This window comes from Schistocerca gregaria, chromosome 5, assembly GCF_023897955.1.
Source record: "Schistocerca gregaria isolate iqSchGreg1 chromosome 5, iqSchGreg1.2, whole genome shotgun sequence".
NCBI lineage: Eukaryota > Metazoa > Arthropoda > Insecta > Orthoptera > Acrididae > Schistocerca > Schistocerca gregaria.
The window spans coordinates 544,878,614-544,903,783 of NC_064924.1; the positions used below are offsets into that span (position 1 = coordinate 544,878,614).

At 42.4% G+C, this 25,170-nt stretch overlaps 1 protein-coding gene across 1 annotated transcript in view; it reads right to left on the reverse strand.

The window, feature by feature from the left end:
- Positions 1-25,170, reverse strand: part of LOC126272070 (E3 ubiquitin-protein ligase MIB1) — a 1,610,869-nt gene that overhangs the window by 1,194,919 nt on the left and 390,780 nt on the right. Inside the window, exon 11 of the mRNA XM_049974615.1 lies at positions 2,146-2,297. Coding sequence (XP_049830572.1) covers positions 2,146-2,297 — 152 coding nt within the window. The remainder of the gene's footprint in view (positions 1-2,145; positions 2,298-25,170) is intronic.

Consider the following 25,170-nt stretch of genomic DNA (forward strand, 5'->3'; position numbering starts at 1 on the left):
TACAGTTTAGTGCCCACGGAATTTTTATTGATGAAATTCCAGATTTACAACCGTGATCCAAATAATGACGTAATTTCTGAAATTCTGGAGGGGCGAAGATCACCAGAAATTTTCTTCATTCACATCTCACGCTAGGCAGACCGTCGTACAAAAATGTAACTTGAGTAGGAAAATAAATGCTTGGGAAAGATATACCCGAGGTTGTGTTCAGTATCGGAAATTTAGTATACATACTCAAAGATATACGCTGGAAGAACGTACTGAACCCTATCTGGAGGATAGGAAGGATACTCTTTGACATTTAAATACGATCTTAGTAATGCCCTGCTTGTGGGGTTTGCAGCCCGTGTTTGGACACACTCGTTACCGCTCGTCTAATACACTGCTACGCCAAGCAGAGGACAATGGGGTACACACTATGCTGTTGTGGGGTTTTCAGCACGACATCCTGACTATATTAAGAAATCTTCTTTCTCGGACTAAATGATAAAAAATAGGCTGCATTCTACTGATTTAAGGAAGGAAAAATTAGAACAGTAAGTTTATTGAATATTGCATCAATGAAACCAACAGAAATAAAGAATTAATGAAATTACCTGGCAAATTAAAACTGCATATAGGTTCAAGACTCGAACCCGGATCCTTGCCTTCAGCAGGTAATGCTCTTAATGACTGAGCTATCCGGGTACATGTCATGACTCGCGCTCACAGTTTTACTTCCGCTAGTGCGCATCTACTAACTTCCCCACAGTAGTAGCATTCCTGGAAGAAAGTATATTGCGGACAAATGACTCAGTCACATACAAAAGGACTGTTCCCAAAAGGTAAATCCCGCTTTTGTGTCCGGACATGGACCATATCTGAACGTAACTGGCGGGAAGGAAACTACCAGCAGTGACTGTGGCAAAATACTCACAGCCTGAAAGACAATGTACAGGAAACACGGAAATTATGAAGAAATCCAGTAGCTATTCAATCAATTGGCCCAACAACGGAACAGCGAAGAGGAATTAGCACAAGAGGGCTAAAATAAATGGGTGGTACGCGGTAAAAAATGAAGTAATAGTTTCTGGTTCGTCGCCATGCGATATGGAGACAGAAAAATGTTGCTGAGTCTAGCTACACTCCTCAAACGGCAGATACATTAAAGTGAACAGAAAATTAGTGCAGGGAGGTAAGACAATACATTATTTCATTGTACTATCAGTGTAAATCTAAAATAAACATTAATGAGACAGAAGTGGTTGTAGTAGCAGCATCATATTACTGTTAGTAGTAGCTATTGATGTATTCACGACGGTGGTTTAGTAGTGGGTCATCTATGATAATTTCAGTGTCATTAGACTAAGAAGCTGCATTTCACATTCTTTTTATCATAGCAAAACTAAAAGTGAGTAAGAACCGATCCAACATTCTCTGTGATTGGAAAAGGATGCCTGACCGGGAACAGGATTTGATACTATAGAAACTGTACAGGGATTTGCGTGTATAATGTTAAAATGGTAGTCATAAAGGTACAGAAATACAGCACACTGAGTATGGACAATACTCTAATTTTAAATTAGGATTTAGAGCGGAAAAAAATAAAATTGCAAATGTAATATTAATATGTTACACAATTTAAAAGTTGATGTGTAAAGTTCTGTTATTCTTTGGGAGAAATTTGATTATTATGAATGAATAAATAAATTACATAAGGCAATATCAGTAAGACTGGCGATATTTAATTGGCAATGGGAAATATTTACGATCAGGCTCCAAATTGGATAAGTATATTTGCTTGATTACCATTTCGTACTTCCCACTCATTGGTAATAGCAATTTCATTTGCAGTAGCTACCGGTGTATTTTAGCGAGTTATTACAGTACTTATCTACATCTACAACTACATGGATACTCTGCAAATCACTCTTAAGTGGCTGGCAGATGGTTCATCGAACCACCTTCACAATAATTCTCTATTACTCCACTCTCGAACAACGTGCGGTAAGAAACGAACACACATCCTTCCGTGCGAGCTCTGATTTCCCTTAATTTACTTGATGATCGTTTCTCACCATGTAGGTAGGCGTCTACAAAACAGAATCCTTTACGAATGTGGCTCGCCTTAATAGTTAGTCACTTAACTCCTATATTTAAGCATACCTTGGATTCCCGCGGAGAGCAGCGTGGTGCAGGGCGTTGAAGCCGTTGTTGTTGGTGAGCATGATGTCGGCGTTGTGGTCCAGCAGCAGTGTCAGCATGTCGTCGCGCTTCTTCGATATAGCGTCGTGTAGGGGCGTATCGCCTTCCGAGTCCTTAAACATACCGAAAAATCTACCATGAGCTGATTTAATCAGGAGCGCAAATCGAGCCAAGAGTCTACTTCCTTCGCAAGAAATTACGAATGGTGTGCTTCAGCAGTTAGTATCAATAATTGCCGAAGATTTGAATTACAGTATTTAAATGTAATGTTTGTTCCCTGTCCAGAAGTCACACTCACGCACTGAATTACGGACTACATGCTCACTTACCTGGATTGCGTTTCATGTCTCCAATGCGTATTGGACTCTACTAGCAGTAATATATATCTGTAGATAATTAGTTATATTTTCTCTTCAAATGAAATGAAATGAAATGATCGTATGGCATTATGGGCCAGGAGAGACGACTCGAGTCGCCACTTCGGCGACTTGCTCGTCTATAATAATGCCGTATGGCGTGGAGAAGGAAACATAATCTGTTAGATCACTATCAGTTTGGCTTTAGGAAGGGTACAGCAACCACAGATGCAGTTCTAAGCTGCGGTTAACAATGGAAGCAAGACTGAAGAAAAATCATGTCACATTCGTTGGATTCGTCGGCCTGGAAAAAGTGTTCGACAACGTCAAATAACGTAAGATGCCCGAAATTCTTACAAAAATATGAGTAAGCTATAAGGAAAGACGAGTAATACACAGTACGTACAAGAACCAAGAGGGAATAACACAGCTGGAAAATCAAGAAGTGTTCGGATTAAAAAGATTGTACTACAGGGATGTAGTCGTTCGCCCCTAATGTTCAATCTATACACCTAAAAAGCAATGACGAAATTAAAAGAAAGGTTCAAAGTGGGGTTAAAATTCAAGGTGACCTATATGAATGATCAGATTCGTTAAATCAGGGAAGGTGAAAAAGAATTATACGATAGATTGAATTGAATGAACAGTATAATGAGTACAGTGTATGGCTTGAGAGTAAATCGAAGAAACACGAAAGTAATGCGAAGTAGCAGAAATGAGAACAGCGAGAAACTTAACATCAGCATTGGTGATCACGAAATAGACGCAGTTAAGGAATTCTGTTACATGTGCACCAAAATAACCCATGACGGACTGAACAAGGACGACATAAAATGCACACTAGCATAGGTAAAAAGGGCATTTATAGCCAACATAAGTCTACTAACATCAAATGTATATATATTTATCGAACAAAATTTCTGAGAGGGTATCTTTGGAGCACATCATTGTACGGTAGTGAAACACAGACTGTGGGAAAACTGGGACAAACGAGAATCGAAGCACGTGAGGTGAAAATTAGGTAGACAGATAAGGTAAGGAGTGAGTAAATGCCCTCAAGAATCGACGAGGGAAGGAATTTATGGAAAACACTGACAAGAAGAAGAGACATAATAATAGGATACCTGTTAAGACATCGAGGAACAACTTCCATGTTACTTGAGGGAACTATTGAGGGTAAAAACTGCTGAAGAAGACATAGATTGAAATACATCCAGCAAATAATTGAGGACGTAGGCTGCAATTGCTTCTCTGAGATGAAAAGGTTGGCACAGGAAAGGACTTCGTAGCGAGCCGCACAAACCAGTCAGAACGCTGATGACTCAAAAGAAAGAGCATCACGGCGTGGTGGAATTCTTTCTATTGCTCGCTACTTCGGCGACTTGCATGTTTTTGAGCCAACGGCAATACTAATAGTGTCAGACGTGCTTAACTTAGGTCATCGGACGGGAACCGGTGCTTCTAACGCGGCACGGCGATTGGCTGTTTTCTCTTCGAACTGTTGGTTTGAAGTCAGATTTATCCTCCAGTGAAGTATTGACCTTAGCGTTGTTTGAAATGAAATATTCGTGTACAGTGTTGTCAAATATTGAAATAATGTCTCAAACATATTTGTATGTTTAAGAGTTACTCAGTTTTCGTAATTGGTGCATCCAAAAGAGCTGATGTCGATCCACCTTTTGTAGACCAACGCTGTTGACACGTTGCCCATCATGCCTTTCAGCCAACAACAATGTCTGTCATGACGACACCGACATCGAAACGCAACTAAAGTCACTTCGTAAAATCTGTCCAGTTGTGGAGCAGCAGTTCAAAGGGTTCAAATGGCTCTGAGCACTATGGGACTTAACATCTGAGGTCATCAGTCCCCTAGAACTTAGAACTACTTAAACCTAACTAACCTAAGAACATCACACACATCCATGCCCGAGGCGGTATTCGAATCTGCGACCGTAGCGGTCGCGCGGTCCCAGACTGAAGCGCCTAGAACCGCTCAGCCACACCGGCCGGTTGGAGCAGCAGTTGCCACCTATTCCTCAATTCCTTTTAATCTTCGCTTTATTCTTGATCTTTCTAAATAACCACAATGCACAATGTAAGATGATGAAAGACTTCAGGACGCTCGACCACTGACTCTTTCAGCATCCGTTGAATGGAACAGTCTCACTCATCCAGGAACCGTTGAGTTTCTCACTGCCCCGCCCTACAAATGTTCCGTAGTACAATGATTTCTGCATTTACCAACCAATTATTGATCAGATCAAAAATGTGACAGATAAGTCGACTACTGGAGGTGTAACAACCTTGTACGCCCCACATGGATGTGTATGAGAGATGATCACGGAACTTTAGAATACTTGTCTAGAATAATCGCAAGACGCCTGTAGTGTTAACTGGGCAAAGCCGTACATCGAGATGAAGTGAACGACAATTCTACAGCCTCCATTACACAGGGTATTCCAAAGACAGTCCTCTGAATCCATAAGACCATATATTCAACATCAATGAATATAGGCATTTATGGTTTTTCACATCACACTGGGTGAACTTCGGGGTGGTACTCAAGGCCCGACCCAGCTACACGATTCGTGAACATTTAGAAAACTTCGCTCACTTTCACATGAATAACACTACACGAAGACAGTCAGGGTATGTGAGGTCTTAGGCGCCTTGTCACGGTTTGCGTGGCTCCCCCGTCGGAGGTCGAGTCCTCCCTTGGGCATGGTGTGTGTGTGTGTGTGTGTGTGTGTGTGTGTGTGTGTGTGTGTGTGTGTGTGTGTGTTGTCGAAGGCGTAAGTTAGTTTAAGTACTGTGCAAGCCTAGGGACCGATGACCGATGACCTTAGCAGTTTGGTCCCATAGACCTTACCACAAAGTTACAATTTTACAGTCGGGGTACACGCATTCCGTCCCGGGGGTAAGGGGGGTGCTGGCCGCTGTGGCCGAGCGGTTCTAGGCGCTTCAGTCGGGAACCGTGCGACCGCTGCGGTCGCATGTTCTAATCCTGCCTCGGGCATGGATGTGTGTGATGCCCTTAGGTTAGTTAGGTTTAAGTAGTTCAAAGTTCTATGGGACTGATGACCTCAGATGTTAAGTCCCATAGTGCTCAGAGCCATTTGGTAACGGGGTGGCGAAAGACAGGGCTTCCGGCCAGCACTTAAATTACGCACGTCAAATCGTTACCTAACCATGCCGACCCTGCACCGATGCGGCACAAAGCATAAAAACAATGAATATAGACAGTTTGGGTAAATCTTAACTCACGCACCCAAGCCAAAAGTTTACCTTGCCGCCAGTTGTAAGTCGCCGGTTCCTGTGGTTACTGTTAGGGGTCCCTCTGATGCAGCTAGTACGCTCGCTAACACATTCAGTAGGCATCCCGAACCTGGATACGCTCGACATCCGGCCTTTTCTACTATTTAATTATTCAGCACAATGCAGCTCCACCTGAACGTCAGAGCAGCCCTTAACAATCACGTGCTTCAACGATGGATCGACCTAATCAACAATACGTGATTTTATTTTTAGAAGTTTTCGACTTCATCATATAGTACTGTGAAATCGAATGAATCTTTTTGAAATACACTGCATATCTCGCACAGGGATGAAGACAACAACACGGGAGAAGTATTGGCGAGCACGAAGCTAGTATACACAAAGCAATTTTTCCGCTTTTCCATAAACGAATGCAAAGGGACGAGAAGTCGTAAATATTGGCAAAAGATATCATTTGTTATGCACTAAACGACTGCTCTTGGAGAATATATGTAGATTTGCTTACAACTAGACACCGTACGACCGACAGTAAGCGCTGAGTGGAGTGCTCTGCGGATATTACGAAATATTTCACAGTGAACTAGGTTTGTACCAGTCTAGGGCAACTTTACCGAGACGAGAATTACTCAGCATGTAATTTTTTGCTTCAGTTCTCTTTCTTCATTTCACTGATAGACTGAAACAATGTACTTGGTGAAGACTCCAGTTCATCTCTTTGCATTTTCTACATCTACGTCTACATCTTTATCTAAATACATACTCCGAAAGCCACCATATGTTGCGTGGCGGACGGTACCCTATACTACCACTACTCATTTTCTTTCCTATTTTCCTCGCAAATAGAGCGAGGAAAAAAAACGACTTACCATACCTTCATACGAGCCCTAATTTCTCGTATCTTATTCTTCGTGATCCTTACGCAAGATATACACTGATAGCCGTATAATCTTTCTGCAGTCAGCTTCAAATGCCGGTTCTCTACATTTTCTCAGTAGTGGATACCCATTTGAGCTCACGAAACACTTCCGTAAAACTTGCGCGTTGTTCGCACCGGCCGCTAAAATATCTAGCTTCTCGCCTGAGAATCGCTCCGATGTCTTCCTTTAATTCGACCTGGTGCGGACCCCAAACACTCGAGCAGACTTCAATAATGGGTCTTACTGGGGTCCTATATGCGGTGTCATTTACAGATGAACCAAAAAATTCTCCCAATAAACCGAAGTCCACTATTCGCCTTCCCTACTACAATCAGCCGGCCGCGGTGGTCTCGCGGTTCTATGCGCGCAGTCCGGAACCGTACGACTGCTACGGTCGCAGGTTCGAATCTTGCCTCGGGCATGGGTGTATGTGATGTCCTTAGGTTAGTTAGGTTTAAGTAGTTCTAAGTTCTAGGGGACTGATGACCCAAGATGTTGAGTCCCATAGTGCTCAGAGCCATTTGAGCCATACTACAATCCTCACGTGCTCGTTCGATTTCAAACCGCTTTGCATCGTCACACCTAGATATTTAAACGACGTAACTGTGTCAAGGAGGGCACAGCTAATCCTGTACCCGAATATTGCTGGTTTCTTTTTCCTACTCATCTCCATTAACTTACATTTTTCTTCATTTAGACCTTGCTGCCGTTCATCAATTAGAAAATGTGTCTAAGTCACCTTGTATCATCCTTCAGTTACTCAACTTCGACACCTTACCGTACACAACAGCATCATCAGCAACCAACCACACATTGCTGGCCAGCCTGTCTGCCAAATCATTTATGGATATAGATAATAATAGCAGTCCTTTCGCACTTCCTGGGGCACTCCTGACGACACCCTTGCTTATGATGAATAGTTGCCGTCGAGGACAACATATTGGGTGCTATTACTTACCAAACCTTCGAGCCATTCATTTATCTGGAAACCTATTTCATATGCTCGTACGTTCGTTAGCAGAGAGCAGCGCGGCACCGTGTCAAATGTTTACCGAGAATCTGGAAATATGGAATCCGCCTGTAACTCTCCATATATAGTTCGCAGGACGTCACGCGAGAAAGGTGTAAGCTGAGTTTTGCAGTTCTCAAGTAGGATACTTTTCAAGGCGCGATAATTTGGCCCGCTTCATGAAAGCTAATAACAAATATCTGACATGCTTAGACACACTAACAGAGATGTATACAATACGTAAATTGCAGGTAGACGCTAAAGCAATTTTCTATCTCCGTGGAACGCACAGCGCTGTAGCAGCCGCCTGGAGACAGTACCTGTCGCGACAACATCGAAAATTTGGACCTTAAACGTCAGATGCCAACTAATTTAAATTAGACTATGGAGGCCTTGGGCTAAAAGACATTATCAGCTTGTATCCATGCACATTTGGCACAGACAGTTCTGGCTTGAAAAATAGAGCGGAAGATGAAAGTGAAGAAGAATCACATCAGGTTCCACCGTAGAGGCGGAGTGGAAAATTGCAGTAACTTGTCCTTCAGACAGACATAGCTTTTAGCTTTCGTTGCCAGCAGAGGATAGTGCCGCGTGCAAGAAAGCAAAATAATCCGTTAGCGAAGCCTGCGCAACGTAGGTAAGACGAAAGAGAAATCACATGTACGGAGGAGAGCACGAGAGCGGGATGGAGAGCGTGCGCACACACACACACACACACACACACACACACACAGCCGGAACAGAGCGGGTCGGTCGATGTCAACAAGCTCTCTGGGATCCGCCTTCCTGCAGCCAACGGCCGTTTACGAGGCCCAATTACGGACTCGAACTTCACTCATAATGTACAATATGCAGCCTTGTCCTCGCAGAAACACACTACGAAGCAAGTCCATTTAAAAGCTATTTCCGGGAAAATCGCAAGGGAAAAGACGAGCCAGAAATGAGGTCGCGGGGAGCAGAAGTACAGTCCTGCTATAATAACGCAAAACACCGGCTCATCAATAACACAACAAGCCCTGTTTCAGACTGGGAGCAAAGCATGATAGGAATGTGATGTACCTGAAATGTAAAAGACATGCGGCAAGAATTTCTAATTTACCATGATTCCTGAAAGCATGTGTCTAGGACAGGGGTTCCCTAACTTTTTCTTTGACGGAACACTTTGACAATCCCGGTACTTTGATGGAACACCTTGTTTATTTTGAAGTTTAATAATTTTTTTATAAAATGACAAAAATTTGTTTCATTTAGTGATTACTTCACTTTTAAATCAATAGCTAATAACAAAGAATCATAATAAATATTTTAAAAATATTGTCGTCAAAATGGCGACAAAAAAACGCCGAGTTATTAAAAGTTTTTCGCGTGGCACTTACTCACTTCCCGCGGCACACCAGTATTCAGTTTTGGAAACCCTGATCTAGGAAGAGGGGACACGAGTAAAATGGAAAAAAAAAATCTAACTACTATGTGGTCTTTGGGCTAGACTCTACCGCACAATTCGCACTTTCGAGGGAAGAACCAGGTGCCCAGTTGTTAGAGCAGATTTGAGTTTAGGAACTGTTGTAAGATCATGATTAGTTATTTTCCTACGTAATTGACAAGGAAATATCAATCTACGAAATAGTACTTTTTATTGTGCAACGGAGTAACGTTTCCTCCCCTCTCATTCGCAAATGGAGAGAGAAAACCTTGGCTGCTTATACGCCTCTGATGATTTTATCTTCATGGTTCCTACAACTTTCACGTGTTTGAAAATTATAGCAGATTTAGTACTGAAAACAAAATTCTTTGCTCGTAGCTTCAACAATTACGCTGAGATAATAAGAATGTCAAGAAGTATTTGTAGGTTGTTGAGCTGCAATGATTACTATTAGTGAGACACAGAAAAAAACCTGCAACAAGAGTGCGTATTTTAGTTTACAAAACTGCTGAAAACAGATATTTGAGGTAGTTACAGCAGCAAATGAATGATAGTTGTACCTAATTCTTAGCACTGTTTCGCTATTTAAGAATCATTTCCCGCTATAGAAGTCTATGCATTATCAAAAAACATGTCTGTGTGGATACAGAGAGGAAAAAGCAGAAATTGACTGAATTTAGTGTGACTTTTGAACCTCAGCATTCTGGTACCACAGTTCGAGAGGCCTTCAAACGAACTAGTACGCATTGTAAGTTTTTACAAGGAGAACTGGCACAGAAAGCCTAGGTACTACTAAAAGGGCACCACGAAGATGAATGTTAATTATCTCCTATTTTGTACATTCATGCAGACCGCCACGCCTGTGTTCTTTGATAATGCACTGAGCTGCCGATTAGCAGTTACGCAGGTAGCAGCCAATAAATTACAATAAACTGACAGTCAACACGGCACGTACGGTGATACTTTTGCATTTACTGCTTATACACACTTACGACAAAGCGTGCCGACGTACTTCAAGCGTTTCATTTACACAACTACAGAGAAGTTCTGTATCCAAATTGCAAACTGTCCACGAAGACTATGAGAATTTAAAATAACCATATATAAAGAAAAGTAAAGGAAGTTGCACACTCAACTCTTTCTCTTCAAAGTGCTTCAACGCCCAACGGAAATTTAAATACGGTTTCATACCAATAATAATAATAATAATAATAATAATAAACAAAATTTCTGTCGAAATTATGAATAGCGCCAATAACTCGATCCCGTTATCGGCTCATTCTCTCAAAATAACTTTGCACCTCCCGGTAATCCGCTGAGACGCGCCAGGCGCCTTCGATCCACTCTCCAAATTGCAAAGAGAGGCCCGTGTAATTTATGCACCACAAATTTAATTAACCTGGCTAATGTGCTGAAAACAGAAGCCTGTTCCACTTACAAGGCGCCTCCCATAACAGTAACAATGATACATGAGCTTCCTCCAAATTACCTTTACGATGCTTGCCAGGGACACTTTAACGCTTATTAACGGCGAGGACGTCGCGCTCGGGTTGTTAGTTTCGTCCAGGCACTTCAAACGCAATTACAACAAAGAGAGTTTGCAGTAATTAGGAATGGACGTCCTGAAATTTAGAGAAAAAGTAGGAATTAGTTCCCCGTCGAGAAGGAACTAAGATCATAAACATTAACTCGTCCACTAACTCTCCTCTGTGAACACACCGTACTTGTAGGTTGTAGGTGTCCACAAGATACATGTACGATGTGCGTGAGAAAAATAATGAGACTGACAATACTGCGAAAGATCTGACAAAGCTGTGTTGTTGTTCTTGTGCAGACCGGTGTGTTCATCGTTTCCAGGTGTACAGTACGAGTTTCACCTCCGCACAGTTAATATGTGATTTTTGAGAGCGCCATCGGTAAAGTTTCTTCTTCTTCCTATTATTTTTTTAATAGACCAGAGGAATTTAGAGCAACTTATACCATCACGTTTTGTGTTAAAACTTGGGAAATTCACAAGTGTAAGCCTTGAAAAGTTGAAAAAGGCCTATGGGGGAACATTTCTTATCAAGAGTTCAAGCTTTTCGCTGGTACAAATCATTTTTGGAAGGCGGAGAACACGCTGAAGATGAAACTTGACAGGGCCTTCAACTTCGAAAACCGACGAAAACGTCGAATGTGTGCGTGATCTTGCGAGATCAGAATGACGTTTAACAATGAGGATGGAGGGTTACCTGTTAAACACTTCAACGACACATCAAACTTTGACCAAAGTTTTGCACATGCGAAAGGTTTATGCCAAAATGGCGTTGACAACTCACACCTGAGCACAAGGAAAGTCAAAGAAATGTGTGCGTTGATCATATTGAGTTCAAAAAATGTTCAAATGTGTGTGAAATGTTATGGGACTGAACTGCTAAGGTCATCAGTCCCTAAGCCTACACACTACTTAACCTAAATTATCCTAAGGACAAACACACACACCCATGCCCGAGGGTGGACTCGAACCTCCACCGGGACCAGCCGCTCAGTCCATGACTGCAGCGCCCTAGACCACTCGGCTAATCCCGCGCGGCGATCATGTTGAGAGAACAGCCAATGACTACGAATGATTGAGTCACGTGATCGCATGTGATCAATTCTGGATTTTTAATACTCTCCTGAGACAAAGCAGCAAAGCGAGAAGTGGCACACTGAGACATCTCCTCGAACGAAAAAAGCTCAAATGAGTAAATCAAAGATCAAAACAACGCTGCTTAACTTTTCTTACAGAAGGGCTATCGTGCATAAAGAATTTGTTCCCCCTGGACAAACTTTCAACGAAATATTTTACAAAGATGTCCTTGAAAGGCTCAGGAAAATGATTAATGAAGTGAGACCGGTCATTGCATACAATTGAATGCTACATCACGCAATGGCCCATGTCACAGAGTTATTTCCATCACGAACTTTTTGACCTCAAAAGGTATTCTTGTTGTTCCACAGTCCCTTATTCATCTGGTCTGTGTTCTTGTGACATTTTTCCTTTCTCGAAATTGAAAATTTTCTTGGAAAGGCTTTACTGTGGGACTCTGGAAAACGTTCAAAAGAATGTGATCGACATGTTCAAGGTCCTTCCAGCTAAAGCCTTTCAGCGCTACTACCAAGATTGAGAAGCACCGGATGGTGTATAGCTGCCAAAGGGTACTACTTTTAAGGGCACAATACTATTGTTTAAAAAACAAAATGACCGTGTTCTATGAAGAAAAGCTGAGGCGTTGTCAGAGGCCAAGAGTACTCCTTCGACAGCTTTCCACAAATTTACAATTACCATTCGTCGATTCAGTAAAGGGCACAGAGTGCGGCAATCCAGACGAAGAATAGCTGTCATTGCATCACGACGTATGCATTATTGCTTAATACCCGGAGAAACATGAAGCTTTCACAATGGTTTACTGGCCCTAAGACAGCTCATGGACCTCAGCAATTATCAAAAACTTAGATGCAGTACGGTCGCGTTTCTTAAAGAGGTCCGAGAAGACTGCATCAAGTGCGGCTAACACGCAGAAAGCATCGACCCTGGAGCTTGATCAGCAGACGTAGTCATCTAAAGTTTAGCCACCAGGGCAATGAATATCCGAAGATGCTCTCGTGTGTAGACTGCAAATTGTAATACAGCAAATACGACTGGACCTGGGGCAATTTATTTGTACATCAATTCCCAACGGTCGCACTATCACCTACAGATGATTTTTTAAGTTTCCATTACTCGTATCGTTTCCGCAAGCACTACCGTCAGACTACGTAAAGAGGCGAACATGATTCGCATCAGTCTTTTGCCGATTCCGCGGGTGAAGTGCACAATGCTAGCTAATCTTTTCCCGATACTACGCAGCGTTAAGGCAGTGAGGAGTGGGACACCTGGAGGACCTGCGGCACCCGAGCCGCCGCCGCCGCTGGCGCAACCCCCCGCCGCCGCCGCCGCCGCCGCCGCTGTAACGGCGCGGAGCGCCACCCTGCGCGCTACAACGGCCATTCCCGCAGAATAACTGCCTCCCGTGGCCGCAGCCAGTTATCACAGTTTCCGCACAGATTAATGGGCCTCGGAGTGCGGGGCGTCTTGTAGGAGCTGGCGCCATTAGCGCGCGGCGGCAAGTTTTGAAGTGGCACAGTAACCCCGGGCGTATCCCCGGCGGAGGCCGCGATGGGCCGAGCGGCCGGGCCCCGGCGTAGTTTGTCTAATTATGCCCGCGCCGCGGCATTTATCTCCATTGTGGAAGCGGCTCAGCTCCGGGGCCACGAGCCCTACTAAATGCGCGATTTATACGCGTTTCTGCAGTGGCCTTGCTACTATCTGCCAACTGCTTCTTTCCTCCTCCCTCTAAGCGATTTCCTATACATTTCCGTTCGCGCGAACGGTGCACTATCGCTCAATGAAACTATCGCATATATGAGAGCAAAACACCAAAGCCAGGAAAATTCACGTGTAGTGTAACCTTCAGTTCTACGTGGACGTGCTAAAAAGTAATGTCTCCGGATTTTTTACGTGAAAGCTCTTGAAGTTTTTTTAAAAATACAACAAACTCTATTAACATCGTGGATTTTTGTTCTTCATGCATACATATTTACTTTTCAACAAAGGCAGTCTGGCGACGAACACAGTTCACCCAACGAGGGACCATTTTGTCGACACTGCAGAATGACTGACTTTGTTGACGGAGACAACCTCACCTCTGCTATACCAATTCATCACTATCAAACTGAAGTTCTCGAAGTCGGGACTGTATGGAGGATGATCGATGACGGTGAAAACAAGGCGTCGGATAGTTGGAGATGTCGCAGCCCTGTGTGTGGTCTGGCATTATCGTACTGAAGGAGGGGCTGTTTCGTACGTGGACAAACCCTTGGGATCCGCGCTTTCAATTTTCTGAGGGTCTTTCATACACCACCATAGTTACGTTACACACTGTCACGTTACACGGCACAATTCGGAACCTTCTAGCGGCAGAGGGCTGCAACTTGCGTCTGCGATGCGGGAAAGTTGATTGAGTAAAATGCGTGGTATGTAAAACCTCAACCGATCTTGTGAACAGAATAAAAAAACTCGGAGGGCGTCGTTCAAACCACTTGGTAAAGCATGTGTCTGGGTCCGCAGTTGTTTGTATTCAGCGGAGGCGTACTTCGAGTGTAGTGATAAAAACGTAATTATCATACCGAAAAAATAAAGTTTCGTTATTGATGTTCCGTTTCTTTGCTATTAAGTGTCCAGTTCTGGTACATAATGAAGTCCCCGCGCCATACCAAGGGAGCACGTCACAAGCGGGGGAAAAACTAAACATCGCAGCCCCTTGGTAAAGTTAAGATGGGCTGTACCATTTTCTAAAAAACATTCTAAATCCAAGATCAAATAATTATTTCTTTGTGCAATTTTGTCATATGATGACATGATGGAGACCGTGGCTGTTGTTTAAAGGTGTTAGGACAGCTACCAGCCACAAATTTACTTCCAGTTCCTTTATTCAAGGGATACCGTTACCGATTTCGAATCGTTGTGATTTATCCTCAGACCGTTTACACGCTTTCTTTATGACATGTGGTGTGTTTTTACAGATTAATTGTCCTAAAATATAACTAATACATAATTATAAACACGTCACACACAGATGGTTGAGTTACAGATTTTCTGTTGCATGTGACTTACGTGGAACGTCGGTTTCGAGCGTTTGTTTCATAACATTCGTCCAACAGATGTAAATGCATTCCCACTGCATTCTTGTTGTTTACATGAAACATCCAGTTTCGAGAGATTTTGTTGTCATCTTCAGATCTTAAAAAATATGTCTGCTACGAAACGTATTCATTTTAAGTTGGACTTCACGCCAAGTTGTCTCATGGATAAAGACAGCACATTATAAAATGTTCGTCATAATTAAAATATTTAAAAAAACAGAATAAATATTTTAGTTATGATAAACGTTTTATAACATGCTGTTTGTTTATCTACATGACAACCTGGCACTGAGCGGCTACTTAAACTGAACACGTTTCATAACAAAAGATTTTTTTAAGATATGAACATGACAGCAAAGTCAGCCGAAACCGGTTGTTTTAAATAAACCGATATTTATGTGAGCTTGGCTTTAGACTGTTTTTAGCAAGTAATTCGCTCCTTCTATCTTCTTAAAACGAGAAATTTCGATCAAATTGTGCCGTTTTCTTTTGGTTCCGCTAGTTGTGCTGTGGTGCGGGGACTTCGTTGAGTACCAGGACTGCAGACACATAACAGCAAACAAACAAAACGTCAAAGACGAAACTTTATTTTTTCAGGGTTATAACTACGCAGTTACGTCCAACCCGCAACGAATAGTGAGGGCCTTACAGAGATGATCTTCTGTATCCAAAGTATGGCGGGTGATCGATCTTACTCTATCCACACTGTTACCAGTGTTGAATTCTGTAACTCACTTAGCCACTTCTAGTGCCATCTATTGGTATCCTGCAAACTGAAGACGTCAGTTTCTGCAACGCCATCTGCTCGACGTTGGGAACATTGTAACTGTGTTGAATGCGCCTACCTGGAGCAACCGTTCTATTGGTTAATGACTAGAAGGTAGTTACTATGGAGGAGCTGTAGCGAGCACATCTGTATCTTAGCCAGGAAGCGCCGCAGTGAGACGAATGATTTACAGTTTTCCTTGTGTCAGTGTAAGGTCCCCGCAGCGAACGGACGCGTTCTCAGACATCCAAAGTTTTAGCGAGCAGCCTCTGTGAAACATTACCACAATGAAATTATAAGTTGTATTCTACCTTGTCACTGCAGCGGAAATAAGGGGAGAACAGTTTATCCTCTCGCACCAGAGACCCGCAAGTGAAATTGCGCAGAGTCATCGATTCGGAGCACATCCACACACCACAGGCAGCGCAGTGCTTCACTGCTTCCATTTTTACCTCTTAACTATGGACACCCCTGCTTTGGAGGCTTTTACAATAAATCATCATCCTCTAACATTACCTTTTTTTCCTAGAGATAGCCGATACCATGTATACTATCGATTCTTGCACAGGTTAAAATTATCTCATCTGTTTCACTAAAGGAATCCATATGATTTTGTATGTTATGTATCATATTTCAGGCTTACAATCGTTATGTACTAACAGTTAAAACTACTCTACTTTTAAAAATAATTGAAATTACAAAATTTCTGGCATACTTAAAATTCATATTATTAATTGCGCAATCAAACGCCAATTATAAAAATTTGTTTCTGGATTGATTTATGAAATAACGATATAATTTGGCAAGGCTTGTTCCCCGGTCGAGGAAGTTTGTAAACTCTTTTGCTTTGTAAACCCTTTGGAAATCGCGTGAGTACCACAGAATGTAGGTAGCAGTGAGCATACCTCAGATGGAAATGGACATTTTTCTAAGTCAGTCACCAACAATATAATTATCGGGGTTTTTTAATGTGGAAATCATAAAGTCGGTGTGATTTAGAAGAATGGGATAAATTAAAAAGATATTCATAGCAACAGGCAACTATTCGTCAGTTATTTCGTCTTTTTGAGCCAGAATCAGCAACAACAACGAGATAATCAAGATAGGCTTTTTCTTTTGTAATCTTACCCCTCTCGATGTTTTCAAAATTTGTGCAAAGAATGAGATCTTTAATGGTGATGTGTGGGAGAGAAAGATTACACATTCACCAAACCTAACGTATACTCCCTCCTCGCGATCAAAGAATGAGAACTAGTTTCAGTACTTATCAGACGCTTGTCCGATGGTGCTCCAGCAGGTTTCCTCAGAGTGTATCAGCTGAAGATCAATCACAATTTGTCTATTTACACCACAGCAATCGAGACATAATCAACTGCCTAGTGGCTATTTACAACTACAATATACTTTTCTTTGGACAAGAAAAATATTATAGCCACGAAGATATAGTCAGAAAACGCGATTGCCAAAGAGCCACAAATCATCTTCCAATTCGTATTTACGATCCGTCAGTTTTCCAACTACCAAAGCATCTTTGATTTCAGGTTAGATGATTTTTATTTTCGCTTTTCATCGGAAGCTTCTTCTAAAGTACATTTTCATTCAGTTAGTGCTGAATGACTTGGGTAGTGTTTTCCAGTTACTATTTTATGGGAGGACCGGTGTGCTTACGGTATACCCTCCTTCCCTGGACTGTTTGTTGACCGTTCGGCGTCTAGACTAACACTATCCTTCTGAACTGTAAACACGGATACCAACAACCTGCCTCGTAGCACCAGAGAAACACAAAAACTACTTCTCTGATTTTGTGCCATTGTTTTATTATACTTGGGGTGCTGTCACAAAATATTAATTTTACCACAGTAACGTAGTCGTGGCTATAAAACTTTCTTTTTAATTTCTTATACGTATTAGTAACGTGTAGCAAACACATCGCTTTTTCCGATACAGAAACTTCAAAAAAGTCGTCAGGTATAAATTTTTTCGTGTTTCTAATGGTGTTTCAATTTTATTTTCGGATGTGTTGGTTCACATGGCTCTGAGCACTATGCGACTTAACTTCTGAGGTCATCAGTCGCCTAGAACTTAGAACTAATTAAACCTAACTAACCTAAGGACATCACACACATCCATGCCCGAGGCAGGATTCGAACCTGCGACCGTAGCAGCAGCGCTGTTCCGGACTGAAGCGCCTAGAACCACTCGGCCACAACGGCCTGCTTTTCGGATGTGTAATTTGGGTCTGTCAAAATAAAAGTATAGTCATACGGAACAACTAGACAGCCATCAACGCTCGGTGCCGTAATAGGTTTATGCAAGAAATTAAGTTTTATTGTGTTAATGATGCAATACCTTTGGAAACAATGATGCAATACCTTTGGAAACGCGTACACGCACAGGGAATGGGTTGGTAAGTCCAACACAGCGCCCTAATTCATTTACTTTTTTCCTTTTCCAAATTCGCATCACCTCACACGTCCTTCTCCCTTTTCTTTATCAGGGCGTGCTTTTGGCAGACTTCAGAGAGCCAAATCAGTGAACAATCGCGGGATGGGAAGAACATTACGAGCACCCAGCGTAGGAAGAACAGCTCTGGCGGGTACGCCGACTCTCATCGCTCCGATTGTTTGCTCTCTGTTACGATCTCAGTTCCCGCGAAGCGCCACAAAACTTGGCTGCCGCTGTTATTTGGACTGCTACATTTGCAACAGCTGCTTCAGCCGAAAGGCGTCAAGTTTTAGTTAAGGAAGAAATAGCTAACGAAGTAAGAGCAAGCAACTGGTGTTACACGACAAATAGCGTTTCCTAGTCGTCGTTAAAGGCTTATTCCAAAGCTTCACGAGGTGGGAAATATGGCGGAAATATGGCCGCGAGAATAATCTCGCAACAGACGGCATTACGCACGTTACACTGCTGTTGGTAAAGAGCTACGCGTTTCTGATCGATGTTAGTACAAATAAAATGAACAGGAGCTTGAAGTCAAAACACATCCCTGAGACTTCTGAAAATGAGAAAAGAGATGGCTACATAAAACCCAATCTCTTGGTTAGTGAGGCCCAATTCGAAGCCACAATTTATAAATATAGCTAGATGAAGAAAAAATGCATCTAATGAACGCATTTATTTGTTTCTATTTTACCAAATGAGACTCGCTAATCTTTCAACGTTCCATCAATAGTTTTCATAAATCATAATGGATCTAGCACTGTATTATGAGGAGTGGAGAAAAAGTACTGCACACAAAAACATAATGACTTTTCATTAGTATGGAGTCTACTTGCCTACTTTAAACTTCCAACATACTGACGCGTTGTTATTTCCAGTCTATAGAGTTTTCCCACGTTAACTACACATAACATCATGCATTACATTTTTACATCTCACGTTTTGGTGACTAGGTGTACGCGTGAATTAACATGATTATATTAATGTCACAGTTATTTTTCGATATTTGATGGTACCTATCTAGGTTCGATAGTTCTGTTTCATCTTCCCCTAGATGATGCCTGTGGAAATGGTTGATACCATTTACGTGTTGGGTGCAATCTCTACACATCTTATAAAATTTTCCGAACGTCATTTACATGTGTATCGTATTAAGCTACAAACAATGAAGCCTATCGCGGAAGAATTTCACACTTTGCAGAACTTTCAACTGCTGACCGTGTAAGGGGAGAAGTTAATAACTGGTTCTTAAATACACTGTGAGAAACCGTAATATTTCGGATGATTTCGTCTATACAACGGCACTTTCGAAATGTTATCAACGGCGTCTGTTCACCTACATAATTATGACCTACATGAATCACCCCCGATAAAACAATATATATCGACTACCACTATGGAGCATTACATACTACATGAGAATAACCTCACTCAATACTCTACTAACAAATCTCCTCTTTTAGATTTAGTACGTCTGAAAAATCACGTCACATATGTAGGACTCTTAGAGAGCGGAATGTTGAACTGGCTTGCATCAACCCAACTACAATTATTTAACTTTATAAATGAAAACTAAACCCACGGAATATTGTTTTACAATCGTCAAAAGAAGCGTGGAGGTGTTGATCACAACCGATCAAATCTCAACCACACAGTACAATGCTTGTCGTACACACCAAAAACAAAACAGCCAAGTACTCATTCAATCCTCATTCATGTTAGCGCAGCTATTCGTCATTAAAGAAAACTACAAAATCTTTTAAAGTTGTTGTTGTCTTCAGTCCTGAGACTGGTTTGATGCAGCTCTCCATGCTACTCTATCCTGTGCAAGCTTCTTCATCTCCCAATAGCTACCACAGCCTACATCCTCCTGAATCTGCTTAGTGTATTCGTCTCTTGGTCTCCCTCTACGATTTTTACCCTCCACGCTGCCCTCCAATACTAAATTGGTGATCCCTTGATGCCTCAAAACATGTCCTACCAACCGATCCCTTCTTCTGGTTAAGTTGTGCCACAAACTTCTCTTCTCCCCAATCGTATTCAATACTTCCTCATTAGTTATGTGATCTACCCATCTAATCTTCAGCATTCTTCTGTAGCACCACATTTCGAAAGCTTCTATTCTCTTCTTGTCCAAACTATTTATCGTCCATGTTTCACTTCCATACATGGCTACACTCCAAATAAATACTTTCAGAAACGACTTCCTGATACATAAATCTATATTCGATGTTAACAAATTTCTCTTCTTCAGAAACGCTTTCCTTGCCATTGCCAGTCTACCTTTTATATACTCTCTACTTCGACCATCATCAGTTATTTTCCTCCCCAAATAGCAAAACTCCTTTACTACTTTAAGTGTCTCATTTCCTAATCTAATTCCCTCAGCATAACCCGACTTAATTCGGCTACATTCCATTATCCTCGTTCTGCTTTTGCTGATGTTCATCTTATATCCACCTTTTAAAGTAACAATCTTAAAATTAATGTACAGTTCCAATACTGATTGTGTCCAAAAACGAAGTGCAGAGTTTCTCTGAAAGTCGCCATGAACTGAATAACAGCTTTTGTGATGCACAGTACATAATATTTTAGCAGAAAACTGAAACTATTTGTGTTTGCTGCTTTCCATGACCATTATTTCACGTGTCAATGACATCATACTGACCTTGCTCTTTAACAAGGGAGTACTAATGATCACAGGAGCTTGATATATTCGTAAGAATTATTTTGAAACAGATATTTCATCGAAAAGTCAGAGCTACGGAAGGCCTTTTCAAATTGTAAAGGTCTATTATTTCTCCAAAAATTTACCTACAGAAGGAGTTGTGCGTTTTCTCAGCACAGGTGACAATCACCTTCAGATCCTAATATTTCATCATTCAGCATGTATCTTCAATTGCAACATAAATCTACTTTTTCACTGATCAGAACAACTAGGACGTGCCATGATATCTTGTTCGGTACTAAATTAAGAGATAAATGGCCATTCCGCTCGCCCATCGTCCTTCCAAACCTCGTTTGAATGGGGGTCTCGGGCCTAGTGCTACAGCAGCGCCGCGAACATATTCTAACGTTAGGTATTCCCGCAACATTAACGGACACAGACGTGACCTCCAGGCTTTGCGATCCATTAGAGACGACGCAGCCACGGCTCCGTTTAAAAACGTGAACGAACTGCGTAGGTGACAGCTGTGTAGGTGAAGCGTAGTGTCGCCAGCCATGTGAACCGGTCCAGCCAGGGATAGGCATTTGTTCGGCAATCGTTGTTTAGTTGCGATGCTACTTGCACGGCGGCCTAAGCGGAAGTGGTGCTCAAACGACCGAGGGTGGAGCTCTTCACTGACGGTTATAGACGAAGGGAACACTGACGGCACAGAAACTAGCGTTTCCCTCGCAGCCACTCCATCCGCTGGTTGTGATTAAGTTAAAAGATACTGTTCTAACATCTCTAAAAATACTCACAAGTTGTTAGTGAATTTTAAAGACATGTTTCACTTATTAATCTTTCCGCACCAACTCCGCACTTCAACTGAGACGGAACAATGTTTTGAATTAGGGCGCTACGGAAAAATTCTTTAATATTAAGGTCACTGGGACCACAAAAGTTTAAAAGCTACTGAGTTTGAACGAAAAATCCAACTATAGCGATTTTCAGTCGATAAGTGGACGCACATTTTTAGACCAAACTACCCGCAGTCGTCTACGTATAGCGTATATCCTTAATCTTTTCATGACCGATCCAATTAAAATTTCGCATTGAGCTATACAAATTGCCTTCGTTTAGAATGGACACTGGGTCAGGCCTTGTTTCTAAATTCGAATTAAATCAGATGAGGTTGAGGGAACTGGATTAAGGTTGGGTGGTTTGGGGAAGGAGATCAGACAGCGAGGCCATCGGTCTCATCGGGTTAGGGAAGGACGGGGAAGGAAGCCGGCGGTGACCTTTCAAAGGAACCATCCCAGCATTTGCCTGGAGCGATTTAGGGAAATCACGGAAAACCAAAATCAGTATGGCCGGACACGGGATTGAACCGTCGTCCTCCCGAATGCGAGTCCAGTGTGCTAGCCACCGCGCCACCTCTCTCGGTCTTGTTTCTAAATTTCAGCTGTTGTTTATAATTTTATAATTGTTTTAAATGGGACGTATGTGCCCCAATGGACTTGCGGAGGAATAAATCCTTGACCAAATTTATTCCTCCTCGAGTCCAGCGGGATATATACGTCCCATTTAAAATAATCTTTTTACTAGGGATTAGGATCTGTAAAAAGAAGTAAGTAATTACCATTATTATGCCAAACAAAATTTATTCACAGGTTAATACTTTCGTGAAATTTTTCCAAACTTGGCTGAATATACAGTGGTACTTAGCAGTAGCTACATATGAAATTAGCACTTATCTCTTCCTTCCGCGTGCTGCATTGTTTGAAACAACTCCTCGTGTTGCTTGCTGGAAAATGTTTTCCGAGTCAGCATTCGACTGGGAGAAATATAAACAGAAGAGGAAAGGCAGCATTCGTTACAAAATTAAGCCAGGAGTTTGTGAAGTTGTCCCTTTCATAACAAATCAAGAGCAATAAAATATTATAGCACCGAATCAAATACATCAATGTAAAAAATTTAGATACAAATCTGATCAAAAGGTTAAATAGAAATCATCTGTAAATACGGGCCATAAGTCAAAACCACTAAACGAATATAAAAGCATTTTATCAATAAAGATGTACATTTCCAACAAACAATGAAAAAAAGACAATAAATACTTTTACTGAACTCATCTAGCACAGACAGGAAAAAAATACATAGAAACGCCAAAACATAATGCTCAACTAAAACAGTTAAGCGATACGATGCGCATCATGTGTCTAACAGTGAGTCTGGTAGCTCCAAACAGTTCGATACATTCAACGCTAGATCACAGCACCACACAGATGATGGACTTTCATATTCCTACGATCTCAGGGAAATACATTTGTGGGACATATACACTGCTGGAAAAAAATTAGTACACTTGGAAAGACGACATCGATTTCTGTCTGATGACGGCATACGCCACCTGGGGGATAGTAGATGTAGTGACAATGGTTTCAACATAGCCTTTACAGGGAAATGCTTACAGCCAAAACACTCATTGTGCTGCACACGTGTAAAGTTGATCGTCGGTAAAGCAGATGCCAGACTGAGATTCATTGGAAGAATCCTAAGGAAATGCAATCCGACAACAAAGGAAGTAGGTTACAGTACGCTTGTTCGCCCAATGCTTGAATACTGCTCAGCAGTGTGGGATCCGCACCAGGTAGGGTTGATAGAAGAGATAGACAAGATCCAACGGAGAGCAGCGCGCTTCGTTACAGGATCATTTAGTAATCGAGAAAGCGTTACGGAGATGATAGATAAACTCCAGTGGAAGACTGCAGGAGAGACGCTCAGTAGCTCGGTACGGGCTTTTGTTAAAGTTTCGAGAACATACCTTCACCGAAGAGTCAAGCAGTATATTGCTCCCTCCTACGTATATCTCGCGAAGAGACCATGAGGATAAAATCAGAGAGATTACAGCCCACACAGAAGCATACCGACAATCCTTCTTTCCACGTACAATACGAGACTGGAATAGACGGGAGAACCGATAGAGGTACTCAGGATACCCTCCGCCACACACCGTCAGGTGGCTTGCGGAGTATGGATGTAGATGTAGATGTAGATGTAAACCGAGGAGGCCATCATGCCGCGAAGACTCACTCGTGCTTCCTACAGCCAACTGAGCAAATTAAAAAGGGGTCAAATTGCGGCCTCCGGGTGGCGGGATTGTTCTTTCGGAGAACTGTCAGCCAAGTTGGACGTGCTGCGTCAGGTGGTCAACGATACTGGTATCAGTGTTCACGTGAACATTCTCGCACCCGTAGACGAGGTTCTCGACATACACACAGCACAGACGCCCGGCAGGATCATCGTACTGTAAGGGAAGCAGTGACTGATAGTAAAGTTACCACAACACAGATAAGAGGACCTGAGGGCCCAGACGCGACAATACGAAAAGTTGCGAACCGTTTATTTGCTGCGGGACTTTAAGAACGCACACCTCTAGCCCATCTTCGACTCAAGCCACAGAATTCCAGTCTATAGTGCGCGGCACGACTGCTGCCGTCAGAGGAGCACTCGGAAGAAGGAATGGCGCGCCGGGGTCTTCAGCGAAGAAAGCAGTTTCTGCCTGCACACAAGTGATGGTCGTTTGCGCGGACGACGTAGACCTGGTGAGCGCTCTCTCGTAGAGTGCATTCGTCCAAGACACGCTGGCCCCGTCCCAAGCCTTATGGCCTGGGGTGCGATAAACTACAACTCTCTTTCACCTTTGGTGTTTCTGAAGGGGGCGCTAGCTAGCGCTCGGTATGCGCAGAATGTTATTACAGCCGTTCATTTGCCGTTTTTACAACAGCAAGAATAATGCTTGCCCACACACTGCCCGTGAAGCTCAATGACCTTTGCAAGACGTGCAGCTAACTCCCTGAGCAGCACGATATCCGGGCTTGTCTCCAATCGAGCACGTGTGGGATATGAAGGAACGATAAGTGACTTGCGCGACTCGTCAACCAACAACTCATACAGATCTATGTGAAGACGTGTAACAGGTGTGCCATGAATTGTACGAGCACAGTATTCGCCATATGTACGATCGACGGGCTGCCTGAATCAGCGCCTGCACTGCCGCCCTTGGAGGCTACACTATGTACTAATATGGGTGTTTCAGCATGGGTCTATACCTGGTACCTCAGAACCGTTTGTGCTATTGATATGTAAATGTAATCATTTGATGTACTCCACGTGCACAGTTGCAACATTACGTCTTGAATGCACTGGAAACCTCTAAAATGGTGTACTAATTTTTTTCCCGGCAGTGTATGTCCCACTGGAAACGAAAGGGTTACATGTACTCCTTGGAGTGTGGCCCATTAACAATGCGACACAATAGCTACCGAAATTATACGATGAAGGTGCGTAGTAAGAGTGCGTTTTAATTTCTCTTCAGTTAAAAATCAGCAGTCGTATAGCTCTCATAAAGAACATATCGTCACAGTTCAATACATTGTATTAG